At 35.2% G+C, this 16,895-nt stretch overlaps 1 protein-coding gene across 1 annotated transcript; it reads right to left on the minus strand.

Annotated features, from left to right (window-relative positions):
* Nucleotides 1-5,710: 5,710 nt before the first annotated feature.
* LOC133872009 (dihydroflavonol 4-reductase-like) lies at nucleotides 5,711-9,770 on the minus strand. Its single transcript, XM_062309512.1, has 6 exons — nucleotides 9,590-9,770; nucleotides 9,320-9,489; nucleotides 7,873-8,067; nucleotides 7,139-7,298; nucleotides 6,755-6,947; nucleotides 5,711-6,033 (listed from the first exon to the last, which is right to left on the minus strand). The coding sequence occupies exons 1-6, from the start codon at nucleotides 9,705-9,707 to the stop codon at nucleotides 5,856-5,858; spliced, it is 1,014 nt and encodes a 337-aa protein (XP_062165496.1). The 5' UTR covers nucleotides 9,708-9,770; the 3' UTR covers nucleotides 5,711-5,855.
* Nucleotides 9,771-16,895: the final 7,125 nt, after the last annotated feature.

The following is a 16,895-nucleotide window of genomic DNA, read 5'->3' on the forward strand; positions in this document are numbered from 1 at the left end:
AAATTACATCTATGCTATCCAAAAGGATATAGATGTAATTTTTTAATTACATTTATGTCATTGCAAGAGAACACCAGAAAATATTCTAGCATTTCTCTTTGCGGAAGCGAATCATCGGTCAATTCACAATTCAAAAATTTGTAATTACCTTCTCACGTTCTTCTATATATATAGAATTGGTTGATAAAATTTTAGTTGTAAGAAAATGTGGGGTAGTGAAGAAATTCTTAATGAAATAGGAAATAAATAAAATAGTGGAATCAATAAAAAGATAAAAAAAAAAAAAAAAAAAAAAAAAAAAAAGAGACGAGATTTTGCGGATGGTTTGGTATTAGATACCTACGTTACCCTTAGGAAAGAGCCAAATAACTACATCTTGCTTTTATTATTGATTAAAGATTTTAATATATAATGACGAAACAAATAAAAAATTTAACCAAATTTAATTATTATTTAAAATATATAAATGTAACTTACAATTTATTTTGAAACTCCTAAGGTATTAATTTTTTCAATTGTCCTTGACTAGGTTGGTACTCGTAAATTTTATTTCTTAAGAAAGGATTCATTGTCAGATTAATTTGCTAAATTTACTTAGATATGAACTCGTTTAGAATTTAATTGAAGTATAATGAAATCATTGTTATTCTTTATAATTTTATATAACTACAATTATATATTTCATACGATTAAAATAGGTAATAAAAACTATATATATATTTATAATTAATTAATTTAAATATTATACCTCGTTTCAGCATTCAGAGTTGTCACTGTTTGGTCAATTGGCCTCTCAACAATTTAACAAAGGGTGTCGCTTATGTGTGCTACAGTGTGTACAGAATATGTGTGTCAATGTGTTGAGAGCCCCTTCTATCAGGCAAGGGCAGAAAACCCTTGTTTTTAGCCCACCAATTACATTTTGACACGTCACAAAATTAAGAGACCCTTTTATTAATTTTGCAAACCACCCTTTTATTAAGAGACCGCCCCTGCCCAAGCAGCATTCCGCCACAGCCAGGCCGGACGCCGCCGGCACCGCCCAGGCCAGACCACGCCGGAACCGCCCAGGCCAGACCACGGACCAACTGCCACCGACCGGGTTGGAACACCAGCCAGGCCAAAACCAACACCCGTAATGGACCCGCTGCCAGCAGCGCCCAGGCTGGAACACGCCGCCAACTCCCGAGTCGGAACACGCCACCGAACGCTGCTCCTCCTACGGATCGACGTCCACCCGGCCGACGGAATGGTTGGCCCGAAGGCCACCCCCAGGTTCGGGCCAACCCTAGACCTCGGGGGTGGCCGCGCGGCCTCCCCATGGACCGGGGGTAGCTGCGCGGCCACCCCCTAGTGGTCGGGGGTGGCCGCGCAGGGCTAAGGGTGGCCATCGGGCCAGCCCTAGATGGATCTAGGGCTGGCCAGAAGGCCACCCCCAGACCCCGGGGATGGCCGCGCGGCCGCCCCATGGACCGGGGGTAGCCGCGCAGCCACCCCCCAGTGGCCGAGGGTGGCCGCGCGGCCATCCCCGGCCAACTTTGGGTCCAAGCAGTTCGTCTTCTCCTTCCCGTACAGAGACTACCCACCACGTTCGTCTTCTCCTTCGAGTTCCGACGCCTTGGAGTCGCCGATCCAGTCGTGGAGCTGCTGCCGAGCTCGAGGTTCGGCGTGGCTGCGTGGGGCAGTGGCTGGGAGGAGGATTTTTTGTTTTTTGTTTTTTTTTTCTAAAGACTAAAACTCTAAAAGAGTGAAGGAAGGAGAATGATCCGGTGTTTTTGCCTACACTTTCATTTTTGTGTTTTTTTTGTTTCATGCTGATATGTCAACTTGCTATTGGTGGGCAAAAAGGTGGTTGTTTTTGCCACCACCGAATAGAAGTTATTGCCCAATGTGTTTGTGTGCTTAGTTTCTTTTTTTTCTTTTTCTTTTTTCTTTAGAGTATTTGTAATGAACTGGTCAAAATTTAAACAAATTTTGGCTAAAAAATTCACTTTTATTATTTTAGCTACCTACTTTTTAAAAGCCATAACTACCAAACTATCTAAATATTTTCTACTTTAAATAAATATTATTTTTTATTAGATTTAAAATAACCACTTTTCAACCTACCAAAATTGAATTACCCAACCCGACTCTTCGGTAGTAGCCTCCGGAGGATCAGTGATGGGCAGGAGAAATCACATCCCTCTCAGCCATTTTGTCAAACACTTTGCACCCACAATCCAAAAGCCCGCATTTCACATACATATCAATCATAGTATTGTCATCATACAAATCAGAAGCAAACCCACCAATCAAAGTCGTTTGCACATGAATCTGGTATCAGCATAAACATAAAGTACCAAGCAAACCCACCAAGGGCATCAACATAACGTACCAAATCCGACTATCTCCGGCGAGCAAGGGCAAGTAAGGGTGCCAAATGAACCAAAAATGGCCGACGCCGATTTCCAGCCTAAACCGGACTATCTCCGGCGAGCCATCCCCTTCTTGGTCCACAACCCCAGAATGCCTTGGTTTAAGGACTGATTTCCGACCTTTGCCGAGACCTCCTCAACCTTCGCCGAGACCTCCTCGACCTTCTCCTCTATCAGACCCAAGACCTATCGGACCCTCGATGACCGGCTTCTCCTCTGCTTCTAGATCCAACCTGTTCTCCGGCTTTTCCTAGACGACCATCGGCACCGAACACAAAAGAGGAACAGGGAAGAGGGATAAGAAAGAGACGAAGGAAGAAGTTGGCTTCGTCAAACCTGGGAAAAATCAATAAAAAAATGAAAAATAATAGGAGACGAGAGAAATCGACTTAGCTGAACAGGCGAGGGTTTCTTAAGCTCGTCAGAATTACTGTAGCAGAGGCGAGCTTATTGCAGACGTGATTTTGAGGGTTTTCGATTGAATTTGGTGAATTCGTCAAAGAGGCGAGTTCACTACAAATGCTCCTAGTGTTTCAAAACTTTAAGTAAATGGTGCGTTTTTTCAATCTCTTAGACAGCAAATGACATTAATCAAACGGTGCGTTTTGTCGTTGTCTTCTACCTTCCTACTTCAACCTCATCTAACCTAAAAATTGCCTGAAACTCAAACAGTAATAGTAACAGACATAAATTAAATCACGTCGACGTGAGTGTGAGCCGTGAATCCTGGTTCTCTCAAAAAATATTTGCCCCTCATGCGTGGTTGAGAGCGGGCAAATAAGATATTCTGGAGAATTTTACCAGGAGTAAAAATAAAAAAATTAGGAGGTGAGGGGGGGCATTTGACCCCTCTCGTCCCCCCTCCCTCCGCCCATATATATATATATATATATATATATATATATATATATATATATGATTGTATACAAAAGACTCTATTTATAAAGCTTACAAATGATTTGAATTTATTCAAATTTAATTTAATTCTAATCTATTGAGACAAGAGTTATAAAAACTCAAAAGACGAGTTACAAGCACTCAAGAGACAATAGTTACAAGATGATAAATTAAATTTATTGTTGTTAATGTAGAAGTAGAAAATACTTATAACATTTAGATTATTTCTTTATAAATAGTGTCTTGTATACGTACAATTAAATAAATAAAAGAAAAATGTAGCCAACAAAAGGTTTTGACGTGTGGATGTAGGTCATAGGCCGAATCACCTAAAATCTGTGTTTCTTCTATTTCCTTTATCTTCTTTAAATTATTATTAGTTTTTACATAATAAAATACATTCATTTAGAGTAATTAAATCATTATCAAATCCCTAATTTAGGTAATCGAATCCTTATTTATGATAAGGTTTTATATCATTATCATATACTCTATCAGGTGGTGAGAGAGAAAAATGAGACAATAGAATTTTGGAATGGTTCCACATATGTCCACTACTACAAATTACTCATTTTTATAGGAAAATGTGGTACGTACGTAGAATGGATACAAATAAGCCAATAAGGTAATGTGGTAGGTAGAGTTAATACAAATAATGTAGTGTGGTAAGTGGAGTGGCTACAAATAAGGTAACAAAATTCGAAGATTTTGGGGTTGTTTGGCAAATACAGGTACAGAACAATGAAAAAAAATTGTATAGAAAAAGGAATTTGTATAGAAAATTGAAGAAAAAAAATTGTATTTTAGTGAATTTTTTATTTGAATAGTAATAAAAAAATTATTGATGTGATATAAAAAGTGAAAAAAGTGGGAATGTTTTTATGTGAATTGTTGTTGGAAAAAATGAAAAAAGGTATAGTGAATAATGCCAAGTACTATCCTGTACTGTAACGAGGCTTAACAAACAAGGCCTTTATTACAACTGTTGCCTGCCAACCAGAATACTTGGCTCAATGACCAATGGACCCAGATATACCCACTAATTTCACTCCATATTCCACCCCTTAGGGCGCCAGCAATGGTTCCCGTGATCCCAACTTGAAGTGACGGTTTACAAGAGTCACATGACCTATAGAACACCATGACAAGACATCCCCCAACCAGTGTGTGCCACCTGACCGGCGGCTACAACAAATCACCTCTAAGAGGGGGGTCAACAACAAGTAAAAGAGGCTTCTTAGACTCTCTCTCTCCTCTCTCTCTCTCTCTCTCTCTCTACCACTCTCCGATATTACTCTTATCTTCTCAAATGTACTGACTTAGGCATCGAATTTATCCCCCACCAACTCAGTCCATCAAGTTCTTCTGGTCATCTCCTCCCTCTCCTTACGGGTACCTTAGAACACTACCATCTCCCATGATCAACTATTCTAATAGTCCTCCGGCCTAGAATAAATTGTTCTAACAATTTGGCGACGTCTGTGGAGACGACAATAATTCCTTGACAAAAGACCAAAATACAATGAGATGGCCCAAAGGATTAAAGGAAAGCACTCTGCAGTAGAGGACTTGCTCCAAAACACTAACCTCCCTTTCACGGATACATTCATGGAAATGTCTTTTCCCTAGAAGTTCAAGGTCTTGCAGATGGACCAGTACGATAGATTTAGGGATCCTGTTGAGCACATCAAGATGTTCAAAGCCCACATAACCCTTAATTGGGTCCCCGATGAGATAGCCTGCAAAGCCTTCCCCCTTAAACTAAAAGGAACAATGTGGAGGTGGTTCGGGAACCTGCAACAGAAGTCTGTGGGATCATCTAACAACTTGTGAAAGTTGTTTCTTACGTAATTTATGGTCTATTTGTACCCTTAACCATTTTACGATAAGGTTTATGCATTTTCGAAAGACGCTCTGACACAACACCAACGTCCTGGTGAGGTACAATAGCCAACTACTACTAGTAACTCGATCGAGTCAGACTCCGGGTGATCTATACCATTACTAATGCCGCAAGTTGTGACCACCATCCATACATAGTTGTGTTGGTCACTTTGACTAATAGATCGAGGAGCCAAAAAAACATAAATATAAATTATGGACCACAGGTTCACCAGTCAAGCCCATATACTCGTATGCACATGCTCCAGATATTTCATATATTTTTATTCTTCTACGTTTAGGTATGTTCCTTGTCATTCCCTACTCTACATGCTTCTTTTATTCCCATTTTACACGTGTATAATAATGAAGAAATGACAAAGCACAAAATAGTCACAAACTTTTATTTGAACTTGTTAGGGTACAATATGTCATTATCTCTCAACAGTATCAAGACTTATCTCGGTATAATTTTCCGTATGACTTTTCTTTGAATCTCTAAAAGAGTCTCGACCTTGGAATAATTTGTTTCATATAAAAGACGTGCTCATACACACAATAGCAGCAGCTATCCATAATCTCATAGATCGAAAGATATCTTTATTTTGATTACAAAAATAAAAGCCATGTCACATAATTAGAGGCTGAGATATTTCAATCTTAGCTTGTGCCACTGACACTGTTTTCAGCAGCCAGAGGAATCAAACCCTTGGCTCGGCATGTTTCAACAGCTTCTACAAACATGTCCTCCAAGCTGTACTTGAATTGAAACCCCAAGTCTTTAACCTTTTTGGAAGTGAAAGAGACTACCTCCAAGTTCTCGTCCACATCCTTGAACCTGAGCATTCAATGCCTAATTAGCCCAACTCTCCAACTTATAATTTGATATATATGAAAAAATACTTACAAACTTGCCGGTTTATATTTTATAAAAATGAGTGTCATGTAAAAGGTTATGAGACGGTCCACACTTTAATGACTATCGTAATAAATGTCATGTGAAATGTCAGGTGATAATTCACATTTTAATAGCTGACGTGGTAAGTACCACGTTGATAGATAAGGTTTGAAATTATAGATTCTCAAATGATGTGAATTCAGGTCATTTTTTTGCATCGAACATAGTGAAAAATGATACTTATTAAAAATGTGATTACTAATGTGAATTGAGTATATTTTCATCAGGTTCTTGTGTTTTATGTCGTGAAAAAACTGAGCTAAAAATTGTCTTTTAATTTACCAAAGAATAAGCGTTTCTTTAAAAGTGAACAAAAAACCTTTTGGAAGGTTTTTTTTTTTTTTTTACTGCCTCGATAACATGCACATTTTTAATATGTAGCACTTTTCAAACCGTTCGATACAAAGAACAGCTTAAATTCACATCATTTGAAAATCTGCAATTTTAAAATTGTAGTGAATTCTAATCCCACGTAGACTACTACTGTAATAAAAGTTGTAGCATCCACAACGACACTTATTTGATGTATATATATATACATCCATAAAAAGAAGTAAAACAAATGCAAAATGTGAACAGGTTTGGGAATTGAAGGGCTTACTTTGTGGGGACATTATACTCCGGGTATTTTTCTCTAAGCAATTTTGCAACGTCAAGAATGGTAGCATCGCACGCGGAGCATATATACCTTCCCTCTGCCTTCGGATTCTCAAACAAAAATATATGAGCCATGCAGAGGTCATCCAAGTGAACAAATTGGCCTTGCTTTATAATCGAATAATGAGCTTCATTCCCTGTAATTAAACATGTTAATGCAACAAGTTTAAGTCAAATCAATCCAACTAAATAATAACACGATTGACCGGAAGATAGCCCCAATAATTTTAGACATCCTCAAGTCTATTTTTAATTGCCTCCACGCATGCATAAGTGTAAACTTCTGTGCCTATAGTGTGACAAAATGGGTCGTCGTGAGAATAAGTACCAGTGATAGGAGAGAGCGCGGTGACGAGACTAGGTGGCATTGATGGCATAAGAAATGGTCCAACCACAAGAGGTGGTATAATGCTGATGAAGTCCAAATTGTTCTCTTTGGCAAATTTCCATGCGGCTTGCTCAGCCAGTGTCTTGGACACGAAATACATCTGGACAAAAAGAAAAAGAAAAAAAAAAAGCGGTTTAATATAATACAATTGGGCCCAAGTGCACAATTAGCTTAAACATTTGGATTAAGAGGAGTTCTGATAAGGCCCTTTTGAAAAGATGTGTTGGATTAAACTTGTAAGACTGTATGTGTCTAGCTCTCTCTCTCAAATTTTTGATATGTTGTGACTTCATCCCATTTCCCCTTTTCCCCTATTAATCAAAAGAGGAATTCTAATATATATGTTGTATTAGTCTCATTGAAATAACTCCCTAAGAGATTGTTTAGTATTTTAACATTTGGATTGAGTGGGACAAGGTTCGATTTTCTCCAATTCATGTAGCTAGTTAGTTTTATTTGAAGGGTAAAATTGTCTTTTCACATTTTTGTGGGACAAATTTACCCTTTAAATAAAACTAACTGGATGCTCTCTAGTTCAAATGGATTCGAAAGGATATGGATGCGATTGAATGGTACTCTAATATCGTATATTATGATCTAATTAAAAGAACACCCTTATCAATAAATCTCCCCAACAACTAAAAATAAATAAATAAAAGAACTAAAAAACAGACCCATCCAGTCATCTTTTTTGTTCGGCAAAAATCAACATCACTCCAGCAGCTTTCATCATATACAGGCTTTTGGTGGCCTGAAACATCGAGGGTTCCTGCGGAAGATGTGAATACAAGCCTCCGAACAGTTTTTGCTTCCACACATGCTTTCATTATGCTTAAAACCCCGTTTACTGTTGGCTTTATTACTTCATTCTGCAAAAACAAACCTTAAGTTATGATCTTTTAAACTTTATTTCATGTTTATTTTAACATTTTAAGATTTTATCAACATCTTAAGATGATAATATGATCATATATATATATATATATATACTTGTTGATATAGTATATCTATTCTTATGCAATTATGCTCATGTATTTAAACAGAGTTTGCAGCATGTTATTGGACGATTAAACTAATTATAAACACTACTCTACACCAACAATAAATAAGCAGAAAAAAGCATTGGGTGACAAGGGTCAACAAAGTTCCCTCCCACACTTTAGCTTTATTCTCCACTTTTCTAATATTTTTTCTTTTCTATCTAATTAATTAATTGATTATTATAATGATGGTTGCTATTTGCTAAGATACCATTTATACAAGATAAATGAATAAATAACTACATCGATCTACATCATATCTCAAAAAAATCTATATCGACTTATATAGTATATATTATTGCAACCACTTAATTGGTTTAATCTAAAACACGCTACCACATAATTCATATACCGAGCAATATTAGTAGACTTCTGTATAACTACAATACAATTTGATAAAATGATAGTAAAAATTATTACTTGTAAAATAATATATATATATATATATATATATATATATATATATATATATATTTTCAATGTCTAATTTTTAATCTCACGTTATTACTCTTGATATACCTAAAAGATGATTACTATTGCAATTCTATAATATGAGGTATCAAAATATCTGTTATGGGTAATATAACTTTTGTAACAGGTCCTTTACAAATTGATTTAATAATTCTTTATAACTTTTTATTATGGCTGACGTGATAGTGATGTGTGAACTGCCAAGTCAAATTGTTCGTAAGGAGTTGTAATACCCTAAATTTTTTTAAAAACAGTTGGTCTCACAACCCAAATAATCTTACCCTCATGTGAGGGATTGTTGTACAGTTGTTGTATTAGTGTTGTAAATCTAACATTTTCCAAATAATAATATCTTCTCAATAATAATTGGCAATATTCTAAAATGAAAATGAAACGAATGACGCAATACATGCATGCATGATGAACAATCAAGTTGACTTCTCCATCTCGTGCCGGAATACTCTTTTTACTCCGGCACCGCTACTTAATTATGAAATTAATATGCCAATTAAGTCTTTAATCTTTTCCTCCTTAATTAGATGCAAATTAAAGATGGATCGATCATATACTTAGTCCTAAGTTATGTCATTTTTTGAGGTGAAAAGCAGACCTCGGGGTCCTGGGACTCGAAATCCATGGGTGTGGCGACATGGAAAACTCCGCTGCACCCTTTGATTGCTTCATCGAAGCTTCCCTCGTCGGCGAGGTCGGCCTTCCAGAGTGTCAAGTGCGTCTTCGCCTTTGGCAGCTCTACCAAATGCTTTACCTTCTTCATATTCTCTGCCATGCATGCATGCAACCACAAAACAAGGTTAAAAAAAAGGTTCTTCTAAAAAAGGAAATTATTCTTAGTCAATATATAAGGAGAAAAGAATCGGACCTGGGTCTCTCACGGTGGCTCGAACCGTGTAGCCGCGCTCAAGGAGTCTCATGACGAGCCATGATCCGATGAAACCAGCCGCGCCGGTCACACAAACCGTTTCGGACTCTGCACCCATGCGATGTTATCAAAGTAAATTTCTTGTGTGTAACTTTTATATTACCGCACGTAATTATTAGTAATTGTTCTTTGACTCTTCTTTTATATAGTCATTTCTGTGATCCTATCTAAACACACTTTTTGTTTAAAAAAATTCTTAACTACTCAAACTACCCACACGTGATTACCCGACCGTTCTGGCACGTGCGTGGTAGCTGGTTACCTCCTACTTCCTAGGTAGCAAGTACGATGTCACTTTCTTGTACATTAATATTATGTCTTTTTCCAGAATTGTTGAAATGTAGGTATGTCTCACTCCATGTATACATCATTGCCAGCCATGTCAAACGCTGCGGCGATTCTTGAAAGATATATATATATATTGTGGACAGTGGATTAATTAGATGACTTGTTCAAATATCGGGCATTATAAAATTACAAGAAAAATACATTTTATCTTCTTAAAGTTTGACAATTTTTTTACTTTTGTTTCAAATATTTAAAAATTAGCGATGTATCTCAACAAAGTTTTTTTTTTTTTTTAATGTAATAACTCCGTTAGCTATTTTTCTTTCTTTTTTTTTTTTTCAGAAAATGGGCATTTTTTGGTACAAAATTTCCAAAATTACCCTATATACACGTGTTAATCCCCAAAATGCCCTCGTTAAAAAATAGGAAAAAAAAAAAAAAAAACAAAGAGAGAGAGTTGTCGTAGCCACTCCCAATCTGGCCGGAATGGGGCTCTTGGCCATATAAGGGTGGCCTTTTTCTTTAAAAAAAGGCGGTATTTAGGTCTTTTCATTCATTTCTGTTAAAGAAGACAAATAATTAATAGAGTGTTTACATTGAAAAATTCAGAAACTTTGTCGGAGTACATTGCCACTTTTTAAACATTAAAAACAAAAGTGACAAAATTGTCAAATTTTGGGGCGTAATTTGTATTTTTTCCTAAAATTATTCACAAAATAAAATTCAATAGTAATCTACTCAAATTTAATGAAGATTTTCACTGACAGGGTAGAGAGTGTGTAGAGCATCTCTCTTAAAAATTTGCATTCAATCAAAATTGGTGAAAAACTTTGGGATAAGTTTATCACATGATTATATATGTAGTGTTGCATTTATCACGCCCGACATGACTTCAAATATCGCAGTCCGCTGAAAACTTGGGCCGAGTTCAAACTTATAGAGTTTCGGCCCATCAGATAAATACCCAGTTTTCTTACCACATGTCTTCCATTTCAAATGGCCCCCTGTGCTTTTCATTTTTTGGGCCCATGCCTTCCTTCCCCTTCAGATTGCTGTTCTTTTCTATATATCTTCCAAAATTCCCACCCCCGCCCAAAAAGGAAAATCAAACAGCTTGGAAATTGATGAAACTGAAGATTTTTTGTTTTTTTTAATAAAAATTCATAGATTCTATGTATAGAATATGGTCATACGTCAATATCAGAAATATTCGGTTGTCTGGAGTTACCACCACATCCGAAAATGAGCGTCCTTTGTGTACTGGGAGTTAAGTTACCTATTAATTTTAATTCACTACTTCCATGCCAACGATAGAGTAAGATGAAAAAAAATAAAGAAAAAAAGTGCATGTTGTTAGGTGTATTATAGATTTTGGTACAAATTTCTTACAAATTGACGTGACCAGAAACGAATAAATGGGGGCTGCCAGGCTGGTATAGGCCGTGACGGTATGACCCCTTCAATTCCTTCAAAAAAAAAAAAAAAAAAATTAGGTAAAAATAATAATTATAAGGTAAAAAAAATAGCCTACTGACCCTAGTTATAATAGTTTTTGGCTTTATCGTTGGACGTGACAATATGTGACACTTGCCATGTTAGCCACTGAAATGCGAACCGACAAATAGTATTTTGCTAAATATTTACCACATTTACAAACTAGCATGATGGTTCACGTAACACTTATCATATCAGCTTCAAAAATATGAACTACCATGTAAGAGTTACGTGAGTTTGGGAAGAAATTATAGTAAAATCCGTTGTAAAAATGGTTGGAAAGAAGAATCAAAACTATCCTAAACTTGCTACCGACAAGAAGAAAGGGTGTCACATATTCGAAACAAGACAATTAAATGAACACGTGCTTGGTTTTGGAAGCTACAAACATGACACGATCCGAGTATCCAAGTAAATCAGATCAAAGATATGGGTCCTCCATCTGCGCAATATCAACAACACGTCTTAGAAAGACCCCAAACGTTAAAGATTTTTTGTACTCTTTCTTTGCCGTGTGACCAATGTTAAGTGTAACACTAAGGGTGCGTTTGAGATTGCGATTTCGTAAACAATATGTGCGATTTTAAACCAAATCGCAGAACATAGATTGTTTGGAAACTGCGTTTTTAAAAATTGCGATTTGAAAACGCAGAAAATTTGATTTTTCAAATCGCAGATAAGATGGTGCTTTTTTAAAAACGTAAAATTTTAAAGGTAAATTCGCGATTTTAAAGGCTAAATTGCGATTTTGCTAAATGCTTAACTGCGTTTTTAAAAATCATTTTTTTCAAATTGCACATTTTAAAATCGTTATTTTAAATCACACTTTTTAAAATCGCAAACCCAAAGAGCCCTAACTAGTTGACCAATTCCATGACTTTTTGACATAAACATATATATACCCATAATTTTCTAGAATCAATCAACATTTAATCGAGTGATTGGACTTTGTTTGTTAACATTTTTTTTTTCTATTTTTTTTTTTAAAAAAAAAAAAAAACAAAAACATTAATAAACAACTCAGAACATAAAATATTCAAAATTTCTTTTATTTTTATGTACATCATAACATTTTTTTCAAACAAAAAAAATAAAGGATTTGGATCAAGTGTCGTAAAAACCATTACAACAATTATGTTGTAGTTTTTTCAAATGTCCACATTTAATTTTAATTTTATTTGAAAAATAGAGAGAAAGTAAAATTAAATATAAACCTTTTAGTGTTGTAGTGTTTATTACATCCCCTAAATTAAATCTAAAAATGAAAAACATTAAGAAAAGGAACCGTTAATATTAGCATGAGTGTTCAAAATACATATGGTAAAAAAGATCTTTTTTTTTTCTTTTTTCTTTTTTTAAAAAAAGACTTTATATTTATATATAAATGAGGCGCTGATAGGCTGATAGCAGTTAGGCCGACTGAGAGGTTGAAGCGCCAAGAGTAGGCAAATAAAATGTTTTGCTTACTATTAATGTCGGATTATGATAGGTTACAATTTTTATTTTTTTTTTAAAAAAGGATTTTCAAATTATGTGAATTCAGGCCATTTTTTACATCGAATATCATGAAAAATGTTACATATTAAATATATAACATGTTATCAAAGCAACAAATTAAAAAAAAAAAAAAAATCCAAGAATTTTTTTTTTTTAACTTTTGAAGAGAAAAAGACAATTTTTTTGCTTAAAGCTTTTATACGACATAAAAAGTAATAACCTGATAAAAATATACTCAATTCTCATTGTTAAAATGTCACATTTTTAATATATAGCATTTTTCTTGACATCCAACGCATAAAACAACATAAATTCACATAATTTAAAAAATTAAAATTGTAAGGATCGTGATCCATTAATATGACATGCACTATTAACAGAAGAGTAATGTTATACATCATCCCATTGTCCTCCTTTTGTCCTCCCAAAATTGATGTGGCTCCTAAAATTACCATTAGATCAAAATCCAAGAGTGATAGATCAAAAATTCAATAGTAATTTTAAGAGCCACATCAATTTTGGAGGGACAAGGAGATGATGTGTAGCATTACTCTTAACAGAATTTATGGCAAAAGTGAGTGAACAGCTTCTGACATGGATACCTCATTTTATTGGCAAGTTGACACTTCTAGGCAAGCAACCGAGGATGGTATATTTTTTTTTGGAAAAATTATATCACTGGTCATTGGAGTTGGCCTAAATTACAAATCACACCCTGTTTTACAAAAAGTCCATAGAGGGTACTTGTGGTAACCTATAATTACGAAATCACTCCCTGAACCTGTTTTCCGTCCACTAAGTTAACAAATTCTGTTAGTTTGTCACATCATACCTAATAGGAAATCGACATGTGGCCACCCAAGGCATAGGGGAGCTCGTGCGCCACCCCATAGGTGGTCGGGCCACCTCCAACAACCACCCATTTGCTATTTTCTATTCTTTTTTTTTTAAAAAAAAAAATAAGTTTTATTTATTTATATTTTTTTTATTGTAATGGGCACATATCGATTTCTTATTGGATATAACGTGGCAAACTAATGGAATTTGTTAACTTGGTGGACGAAAAACGGGTTCAATGATTGATTCGTAATTATAGTTTACCACAGGGACCCTCCATGAATTTTTTGTACCACATTGAGTGATTTGTAATTTAGACCAATCTTAATGACCAATGGTGCAATTATCCTCTTTTTTTTTTTAAACGGGGATGTGATTTTGTTGCTAAACTTCAAAAAGTTGGTTTGCACGGTGACGTTAATATTGTGTGATAATGGTAAATTACTTATTTTTAAAATGATTAATACTTTTTTTTTGACATAAAATATTTTTAAAAATATATATTTTTCAGAAAAATATTTTTTGCGGAAAACATCTTCCGACGTTTGGAGTGTACGAAAAATCACAAATAATTTTTTTTTTGTATTTTCATTAAATCATATTAATCCATAAAAATCAATTTTTATACATAACATAAAAATATTAATATAAATAATGTTTGGTGGTGGTTCGAGGGTGGTCCAGAAGTGTCTCGGTAGTAATTCGATGATAGTCGGTAGTGGTTTGGGGGTGGCTCGATGGTGGTTCAGTGTGGCTTTGTGGTGGACCGAATGGTGGCTCGGCGATGGTTTGAGTGTGGCTCAACGGTGGTCCAATGGTGGCTCGGTGGTAACTCGTTGATGGTCCAAGGGTGGCTCAGTAGTAGTTTAAGGGTGGCTCGCTAATGGTCTGGGGGTGGCTCATTGATGGTTTAGAGTGGCTCGACGGAGGTTCGAGGGTTGGCTCTGTGGTGGTTTGTGGGTAGCTTGGCGTTGATCTAGGGTAGCTAGGTGGTAGTTCAGGGGTGGCTTGATGATGATCCGAAGTGGCTCAATGATGGTCGAAGAGTGGCTCAGTAGTTTTTTTATGGTGACTCGATAGTGGTTCGGCGGTGGTCTGGAAGTGTCTCGGTAATGGTCCAAGGTGGCCAGTGGTAGTCTGGCTGTGGTCCAACAGTAGCTCGAGGGTGTTTCGGTGATGGTCCAGTAGTTTGAGTATGATTTATGGAATTTTAAAATGTAAATAATTTCTGAAACTACATTAGATTTTTTGGGCAAACTGAAAATATTTTCAATTTGACTCTAATCTTTTGTCGCAGCAAATACTGAAAAATATGAAAAATATTTTTCACCGAAAACTAATTAAATGATAAGTTAAATTTTTTGTTTAATCTTTTAATTAGTTATGAACAATCATAACAATTTATAAAAAAAATTATAGTAAAAACTGTAGTATGGATTTCAAAAAGAAAAATGCCAATCACACCGTGTTTCCAAATTATTCTATTTGATTTCGAGTACCAGGCAATAATCATAAAATCAAATCATGAATTTATTATTGAAAATAATTTGGCGATTACGATTTAGTCTTAATAATATGTACCTTTTTATTGATAGATCAAAGATGAATGATGCAAAAGAAATGTTTAATTAATCGCTGTCAATGTTTTCTTTTCGATCTATTATTATGAAATAACGATGGGTCTTGCCCAGTGCCCATCCGGCCATCTTTATCAATATTTGTAAAATCATTTAAAAAGTATTTAAATAATATAGCTATGAATATTTCAAAAATTGGTTAAAATTAATATTATTTTTTATTTTTTACTTTAGTGTTAGTAATAAACAGCAGTACATTTATAAACTAAAAATTAAACATCAATATTCTTATAGAGAAATATTTAAATTTATTATTTGTTACTCCATTACCTTTTATATAAGAAACTTTATTTATCGCAGTTTGCCCAGTGTCAGCCATTCTTTATTTATTTTATTTTTTTTTAAAAGAAAAGATCAATTTTCATTAATCAAGAGAATGGTACAAATTCAGTCACCATAAAGATGTACATAAGAACCACCGTAGAGGTGTACATAATCCGCCACCGTAGAGGTGTACATAATCCACCACCATAAAGGTGTATACCCAAGCTGAGCCAACAACCGACTCAGACTATTACAGACAGAATGCTACAAATAAAACTTAGCCATTACAACCAAACTGGAACAGGAAAAAACCCAAAAACAGAAACTGCCATCTAGGAGGATCGCCACCGGTGGAGGCGCGTGGGGCCCACACGCCACCGCAAGAAGAACCCCAGACAGCGGCCGTTCACCAAAAGCCTTTGATCTCAGCCGTTCTTGAACAGGAACATTGTGGTGGCATTGTCTCCGGTTCCACACTTCCACAGGACAATGTCATCCTATTCATATTACATAACACGAGTACACGTGACAAAGCATGATTTTTTCCATGTTTAAATAATTCAGTAAAGTTCTTCCATAAATAGTGTGCCGGAGATCATTTTTATTTTTTATTTTTAAATTTCTGAAAAATAAAAGAATTTGATAAGTACAATTTTTGTATTTATTAGAGTGGAGTAGAATAATGATTTACCACCACTCAAAAATACCACTTTGTCTATATGGCAAGGTGGTGAAAAGTTGTATTTTTTGGTCCACATCAATCACTTAACAATTAAATTGACATGTTGCTTAACTTTTTGAGTGTTGTTAAGGTACAACTTTTATTACAAAAAAATGTGTTTGGTATAATTCTCTTACACACTTCTTTTACAAATCTATCACTGAATATGTAGAATCAACATGTCATTTTACAAATTCAACGGTGAATTTGCACATCTTCGGTACAGAGATGATCTCTTGCACATTTATTTTGCAAATTCACCACTACATCTGTGGTACCCACATATGGTTCTACAAATTCAATAGTAAATTTGCACATATCTTGTATGGAAATGAATAAGATAATGAAAAAAAAAAAAAGCATTTCTCTTGCTTCAAATTTCCTTATAAATTAGTTTAAAATCGGTGAAATGATTAAGAATATGCAATTGATAAGTCAACCATTAATTAATTAAATTGACAAGTCATAATTTTTGCTTAACGAGTTCACCATTTATGGACCACCACAT

Source organism: Alnus glutinosa, chromosome 6, assembly GCF_958979055.1.
Source record: "Alnus glutinosa chromosome 6, dhAlnGlut1.1, whole genome shotgun sequence".
In the NCBI taxonomy this organism is placed as follows: Eukaryota; Viridiplantae; Streptophyta; class Magnoliopsida; order Fagales; family Betulaceae; genus Alnus; species Alnus glutinosa.